General features: G+C 52.6%; 1 protein-coding gene across 2 annotated transcripts; it reads right to left on the minus strand.

Moving 5' to 3' along the window:
- Window positions 1-430: 430 nt before the first annotated feature.
- Window positions 431-1,964, minus strand: LOC136476979 (ubiquitin-conjugating enzyme E2 20-like). 2 transcript variants are annotated; one of them, XM_066474970.1, is made up of 3 exons: window positions 1,084-1,964; window positions 897-956; window positions 431-784 (listed from the first exon to the last, which is right to left on the minus strand). In XM_066474970.1, exons 1-3 carry the CDS (start codon window positions 1,535-1,537, stop codon window positions 741-743), a joined length of 558 nt encoding a protein of 185 aa, XP_066331067.1. In that variant the 5' UTR covers window positions 1,538-1,964; the 3' UTR covers window positions 431-740. The 2 variants fall into 2 exon arrangements, with proteins under 2 accessions (XP_066331067.1, XP_066331066.1); XM_066474969.1 differs by having other exon boundaries at window positions 431-956.
- Window positions 1,965-8,115: the final 6,151 nt, after the last annotated feature.

The following is an 8,115-nucleotide window of genomic DNA, read 5'->3' on the forward strand; positions in this document are numbered from 1 at the left end:
GTGTACCTAGAAAAGCTAAAACGACTTGATTGCTACTTTGGAACGGATTGAGCAAGTTTGGAGAACACTATCCCAACATTACTGAAAATATGAATTCGCTTTGGTGGATAGGGTCCATTTGACCCTTGAGTGATCAGTTATTAAATCTAGGATGGAAATTTATTTTACCTATTTCTCTAGGCAATCTCTTGGTACTATGTACATCCGTCCTGCTCGCTTGGCTTATAAGCCGTACTTTTTCAGTCAACGGACAATATTTTTCTCTCACAATAAATCAGTCAGCCAACAGTACTTTCAGCCATGGCTTATCAGCCAAGCGAACAGGGCAATCAGAAGAGGAACGGCAACATCAAGTACATGTGGTTTTCATCTGAAAATATGAATTCGCTTTGGTGGACAGGGTCCATTTGACCCTTGAATTCTTGATACATCAGCCGAGCAACACTGCGTTAGAAGAGGAACGGCAACATCAAGTACATGTGGTTTTCATCTGGGTAACACGCTGTGAATGGGTCATCTGAGATTTCGTTGATCGCCCTAAATTCAAGCAGTCATGTTGAAACAACAAGGGGGCGAAAACAAGTCCTGTAAAAATGAAGAACATCTGAACATTCAGAACTCAAAGAACAGTCACATATACTCCTGCTGCACCACCAGACTGGGAACCCAACCCAACGAAAGCATCAAAGCATCCTGTCTTCTCCATCGACCCAAGCGAGATCAGTGCTTGTCCTCCTCCTCTACGCGGCGGGCTTGTAGAGCTTCTGCACTATCTTCCTGAACTCTGAACAACGAAGGACGAGGAAACGACAAAGCGAGATTCAAAGAAACCGATCGATCGATCGCGCGATTCTTCATTCTTGATGAGAAGCGAAGCGAGATGTCGAATCGCGTACCTTCCTGGTTCGCCCAGAGCGCCGCCGCCTGCGTGTTGAGCGGCGACTCGTTGTTCGGCTCTGCATACATAATCCGTCGGCGGTCAGAAACAAAACAAGGAGAACGCACGCAGCAGGAGGCCGGCAGCGCACGAGATGGATGGGTCCCGTCGATCGAACAAAAGAAGGTTCGGTCGCGATCCGTTACCTCCGAGCAGGCTCTGGATGGAGAGGAGGATGGTGCGCACGTCGTAGGCGGAGGACCACTTGTCCTGGAGGATGTCGAGGCAGATGTTGCCGTGGGCGTCGACGTTGGGGTGGAAGCAGGGGGTGTCGAACCGCACCTGGGGCGGCTTGTACGGGTACTCGGCGGTGAAGGCCAGCGCGAGGCGGTAGGAGGTGCCCTCGTAGGGTGTCCCCGCGGAGCCCGCGATGGTGCCCACCCAGTGGAGCATGCTGTCCCCCTCCGGGTCCGGGAACGCCGACACGCCCGGGTCGCCGCCCATCATCAGCGCCATCAGCTCCGACTGCAGCCGCCGCACCACCGACTGGCCCTCCAAGCCCTTGCCGGCCCCCGCCGCCGACGCCGACGGCTTCGGCGCGGATGCGGATGCGGTGGGGACGTTCCCGGTCTGCGCCTCCTGGTTCTCTCCCCGGGCCATGGCTGACGATCGAGTCGGTGCTTTCACGTCGGCGGCGGGCGACTGAGGGGAGGCGGCGGCAAGAGATCCAGGATAGATCAGAGCGGTGGGGCGCAGGATTTAAAGGCGAGGGGTGATTGGCTGGGGAGTGGGGATGGGAACGCGAGTCCCTTCTCTCTAGTGACCTTTGGGGGCGGCGCCGCACGGCGGCGGCAGGCGCGTGGTTATGGCTACGGAAACGCCCGGTGTCCGTGCGGACCCGCACTCGCCCACGCCGTTCCCGTCCGCGTCGCCCTCTCGGATCCTGTCCTCATCCGTGCCGCCCTCGCTGGCGCCCCCGCCGCCCGCCCGCACCGCGCACAGCGAGCCCAACGCGCTATGCGCTGGGTAGCTCGCTCCTGGACTAACGCCTCCAGTCGCTCGTGGCCGTGATTCATCCGCCCCTGAGGTCCATGCCGTCGACGAGCTCAGCCTGTTCGCTGGGTAGTGAACGATCGTAAATTTTCAGTCATGAACAGCGTTTTTCTCTCACACCAAACCAGCCAGCAGTAAATAATCCACGATCGTTTACGGCCTTCCGAACAGGCTCTGTGTCGACGAACATCCATTCATCAAGCAGCAAGCAGCTACACTGAAAACGTACGTTGCAATAGTATATTTTAAGTATCTTTTCAGGGTATGTTGCAGTATTGTATATCAATGTTACAAAAGTAAATTAAACGGTGAATATGTTGTAATGCTATATACGTATGTTTCCGGTGTATATTCTAAATATTTCATCTAAAGTTACAAGCATTTTGTTTGGGTGTTACAAAAATAAATCTAGATGTTGCATATACACGCATGTTGTAATCATATGTTTCAGGTGTTTCATGTGTTTCATACGAATGTTCGCAAGTGTTTCATCTAGATGTTGCATATGTTTACAATGGTTTTAAATATTTTTCAAACGTTTTCGCAAGTATTTCAGACGCTTGTTTCAAGTGTTTCATCTGTCTTCTTTTATATGTTGCACCTGTTGCATCTTTATTTTCAAAAGTAAATCTGGTGTTGCACATGGAATGCACGTGACAAAGTTTTTTTTAGAAGAGAGTGGTTTTATGGGGATGAAACTCTCTCAGCACGATTACCAACTTTTTATGAGTCATGAAATTAAATGTCTATGAAACCACATAATAAAGCTCTCCATTAAAAGTTTTATCTATGTTTTATTTCATTCCATATGACATGGCACTCTTGAAAACAATGTCACAAAACTCCCCATTAATACTAATCTTAGATCTAAGCACAAAGTTGCTTGTATGGCATCATTTAATGATGGCCTGAAGTAAATATAAAATGCAACATATTACTACATAAATTTTGTTGTTATACATGGTTAGCAACATTTTATGAATTTCTAACACCAAGTTTGGATATAGCTATTTAGCTTGGAACTAGGGAATTGGAATCGTATATCTTGAGTACCACGTGTTTGGATGGCTTGGAATTGGATCTTGGTTGGCCCATGATTCCATGAGCTATTCTTCCAACATGAAATGACACTCCCAATGCTCACCTGTGGAGCTCGGCCTTAGCCGGAATCAATAAGCAGCATGTTCGTTTGACTATGGCTTGTCATAAACGATTGTAAATTTTTAGCCGGAACAGTATTTTTCTCTCACACAAACCAGCCAGCAATACTTCTCCACGAACCAACAACGATACGAACCAGCCAACCGACCGAACAGGCTGAAGGCAAAGCGGGGGCGTTGAGGAGGTAGGGGACCCCCTCTGGCTGAGCCAAGTTTTTTTGTGACCTATACACGTCACACACCTTTTCTCGCCAAATTCTTATCGGACGCACGTGCTCCACTAACTCAAGCAGCGCACACGTCGTCGGAACTAAGGAAGAAGGGGACGACGCACTCTTGCTTGACAATCAATTGCATCTTTTTTTGCTTGAAAAAGTTCGCTTTCTGCTTCACAATATCTTTCCAATGTGAGGCATCCACTCTTCCACATTTGATCATTTCGTTTATGTCCTTTTGTATGAATCAATGGTTTCAAATGTTTTTCAAACGTTTTCGCAAATATTTCAGACGCTTGTTTCAAGTGTTTCATCTGTCTTCTTTTATATGTTGCAACTGTTGCATCTTTATGTTTCAAAAGTAAATCGGGTGTTGCACATGGGATGCGCGTGGGAAGCGGCCGACGGCGTGGGTGTGGGGGTATTAACCCCTATACCCTTACGGCTAAGCTTGGGCTGGCCCGGATCGATGGGTTCAGTCCACCCGAAAGATGATGTGCGGCCCAGTTAACCTGATCGGAGTCCCGCACAAGGAATCAAGACGGATTTGGCAACCAAGCAGGATCCTGGTCGGTTAGAATAGGAATCCTTATCCGGCCAGATATGGCAGTTGTAACTGACTAGGATTAGTTTCCAAATCTGTAACCCTGCCCCCCGGACTATATAAGGCGGGCAGGGGACCCCTCTAAAAAATATCTCTCATTGACATACAGCAATACAAATCAGACGCAGGACGTAGGTATTACGCCTTCTTGGCGGCCGAACCTGGATAAAACCTCGTGTCTGTCTTGCGTCACCGTCTTGTTTGGGGCTTGCGCATCTGTCTGCCGATAATCTACTACCTTGGGCATACCCCTAGGTAGACTGCCGACCATATTTCGTCGACAGTGGCGCGCCAGGTAGGGGGTGTGCGTACTGCTCGTCAAGCAAACAAGATGGTCATCGTCTCCGGCTCCATGGCTACGCTCAACGGCCTCACGTTCACCGTCGGCCAGATCACCTGGACCACCGGCCCCGACGTCTCCATCACCATGACCGCGGAGGAGGCGTGGATTCAACTCGCGCCGACGACTACTTCACCTGCATCGGCTACGGCTCCGACCACGGTGAACACGATTCCGACCACGGTGAACACGATTCCGACCACGGTGAACACGGCTCCGACCACGACGAACGTGGCTCCGACCACGATGGATCTAGCTCCGACCACGGTACATCTGGCTCCGACCACGCTTACAGCCACGCCGACAACCCGTCGTCTGCTTCCCCGCTACAGAGGAAAACAGATCGACGATACTGACTTGCTCGACTCCATCGATCGGGTCGGCATCAAACTCGCCGAAACCCTAGCTCTGGTAAGTACGATTCAAAGCCAACCTGATGAGCAGGTAACATCTTCCCACAGCAGATCTATCCGACCAGCTCGGACCAGTCGTCCTGCACGACTCGGAACAGATCTTGTGGTCGTGTCTACTCCTGAGGGGCGCTCCGCTCGTCGCCAGCCAGCCTTTGCGACGGATCTCCGACTCTGCGAGTACGAAGCTCCGACAGAGAACCACCAGGTCCAGCCCTACGGCCTGCAAAACGCTGCCTCCTGCTACGCGTACAACCTGCGACACCGCTCGGATCTGTGTCCTGTACACCGATCTCGGCCGAAGCCATGCAACATCGTCAACATGGTCCGGATCGAAGATTATCGGGAAGGATCCGTCCACACAGTCCGAGAAGGTGACTCCAGCTCCTCATCCGGCATCGCATCCAACGCATCTGTCCACACCGAGCTTCAGCGTCACGAAGATGAAGGCGCCCAATACGATCTGGATCTACCAGACCACGCCCCGGGTTTCCCCCAATTTCCGTCTTTCCCGCCAAGACGAGGGGATTTGATCCATGTTGTCAGCAACGACGAGCCACCAGCAGTTGGCGAAACAGAACAAGAAAAGACTGCACGCGAAGCACGCAATATTGACCGGTTTAATCGCCGGCAAATCGAAGCTGAAGCAGACCAGGAGGCACGACGCATAAGAGTCCAACCGCGCGACCTCAACAATGCTTTCGACAGGGTGGGGGATAAACAAGTCTTCAGGACCCCAAGCGCCAACGTAGCCGTCGCCATGGCGACGATGCAGCGGCTGCCCAACACTCCCGAGACTCAAGTAATCCGTGATGACATACAAGCTTATCTGACGGCTGCTATGGCTCAGACCGCAGAGATGAACCAAGCCCGGGCTCCATCCGTTTCTGTCGAATCAAGCCACAGCCGCCAATACTCAAGTCGCTCACAGCCACTCAACCTACGTGGCTCGCGCAATAACGACCCATCGGACAACCGTCAAGGCGGGGACGGTGGTCGCGATGGTGGTCGGGACGACAACCGCCGCCGGGAGGATAACCGCCACGACGTTCGAGGCGATAACCGCCGAGATAACCGCGACAATCGCCGTGATAACCGCGGTCGCAGCGCTAATCCAGGTGGCAATCGAGATCACCGCGATGGCAATAACGATCTCCGCCATTACCTCGGTGGACGTGATTTGCGTGCTCGCATCAACCAGAGAGCCGACGATCGCGCATCCCATGAAAGCTATCGCCGTATGGAGTACGACACCGTCCACGGTCCGCCGGGTCTGAAGCAGTTCACTCCACACCTGCGCCAAGTCATATGGCCCAAGAATTTCAAGCTCGAAAAGCTTCAGAAGTACGACGGCAAAGAAAACCCCGAATTATGGGTCATGCTCTATGAAACCGCGTGCCGGTCAGCCATGGCTGACGAGCACGTTATGTCTAACTACTTCCCAGTCGCCGTTGGTCATGCAGGTCACCAATGGCTAGTTAGCTTGCCGGCAAACTCTTTTGACTCTTGGCAGGAACTCAAGCAGGCCTTCATCGACAATTTCATCGCTACTTGTGAACAACCCGGCAACAAGTACGATCTGCAACGGATCCGAGATCGGAAAGACGAACCACTGCGCGAGTACGTTCGGCGTTTCTCGGAGATGCGCATCAAGGTCCCATCAATATCCGACAACGAAGCAATCGAGGCTTTCGTCACCGGCCTCCGCTTCCACGACGCCCTGAGAGACAAGCTCCTCCGGAAAAGACCTGAGTCAGTCACAGCGCTCTTGGCCACCGCTAAGAAATACGCGGACGCCGACGACGCTAAAAAGATAATCGTCGAAGAAGAAGCAAGGGTCCCACGCTCCGACCACCCCCCACACCGCGATGATTACCGCGGCAACCGTGGTCGGAACGACAATTTTGACCACCGCAACCAGCGCAACGACTCCCGCGACCACCGTGATCAACGTAATCAGCGGCGCAACCGCCGTGACGATTACAGAAGCAAGCGTGCTCGGGAAGATGATGGCGAGGTCAATACTGTGAAAAAGGGCGGGGGACGTCGTAACTACGAGGACGATTACGCCAAGGCATTGAAGGGCCCCTGCCAGCTCCATCCCAAGTCGAACCATACCATGGAGAATTGTCGCGTCCTCAAGACTATCTACACACGCCAACAGGCTCCGGATATGTCCGACAAGCCTACTGACGTAAGGGAACAGCGCAACGAGGACAACGACGACGACGATGCAGATCCTCGTCATAAATACGTCAAGCCGACGGATCGCGTGCACACCATCATCGGCGGCAAGGTGTCCATTGAGACCAAACGAGAACGCAAGCTGCTCGCCCGCGCCTGCTTGAACGTGGCAAAGAACGACAACCTTCTTACCGATCCGTGGCTTCCTCCGTGGTCTCACCGTGAAATCTACTTCAGCAGGAAGGACCAATGGGCCGCCATACCCGAGCCAGGGCGTTTTCCCCTGGTCCTCGATCCTTGCATCAATAAGGTTCAATTCGACAGAGTACTGATCGACGGCGGCAGCTCCATTGATATACTGTTCAAGAACAGCCTGCCTGCTCTGAAAATAGCCCAGGCGGACCTGAAGCCGTACGAGGCACAGTTCTGGGGCGTTCTCCCTGGACAGAGCTCTACACCTCTCGGGCAGATCACGCTACCGGTGCAGTTTGGGACTCCGGACCACTTCCGCACCGACTACGTCAATTTCGTGGTCGCTGATTTCGATGGCACCTACCATGCTATTCTTGGTCGACCATCGCTCACCAAGTTCATGGCCATACCTCATTACAGGTATCTGGTGCTCAAGATGCCTACTGAGAAAGGAGTTTTAACCCTCAGGGGCAACGTATACGCAGCTTACACCTGCGAGGACGACAGCTTCAAAATAGCAGAGGCCCACGACCTCTCTATTCGCATGGCCGAGACCATTCTCGACGCTAAGAAGACCACGGCCGACCACTTGGAGATCCCAGAGCTCGAGGCTCCGCGCAAGAACATCAGGTGCAAGGAGCACAAGACGATCCAGCTGGTCGAGGGTGATCCCAGCAAAACGGCCCTCATCGGGGCCGACCTGGATCCCAAATAGGAAGACGCGCTCGTCAGGTTCTTGAGGGGCAACGTGGATGTGTTTGCATGGAAACCTTCCGACATGCCCGGTGTACCTCGGGACTTGATTGAGCACTCCTTGAATGTCAACAGCAAAGCCAAACCAATCAAGCAGAAGCTACGACGTTTCGCTCACGACAAAAAGGAGGCGATTAGGGTAGAAGTTACACGGCTTTTGGCAGCCGGGTTTATCAAAGAAGTGTATCATCCGGAATGGTTAGCCAACCCGGTTCTTGTACGCAAAAAAAATAATGAATGGAGAATGTGCGTTGATTACACTGATCTCAACAAACACTGCCCTAAGGACCCCTTTGGCTTACCTCGCATAGACGAGGTCGTAGATTC

This window comes from Miscanthus floridulus, chromosome 8 (assembly GCF_019320115.1).
Source record: "Miscanthus floridulus cultivar M001 chromosome 8, ASM1932011v1, whole genome shotgun sequence".
Taxonomy (NCBI): Eukaryota; Viridiplantae; Streptophyta; class Magnoliopsida; order Poales; family Poaceae; genus Miscanthus; species Miscanthus floridulus.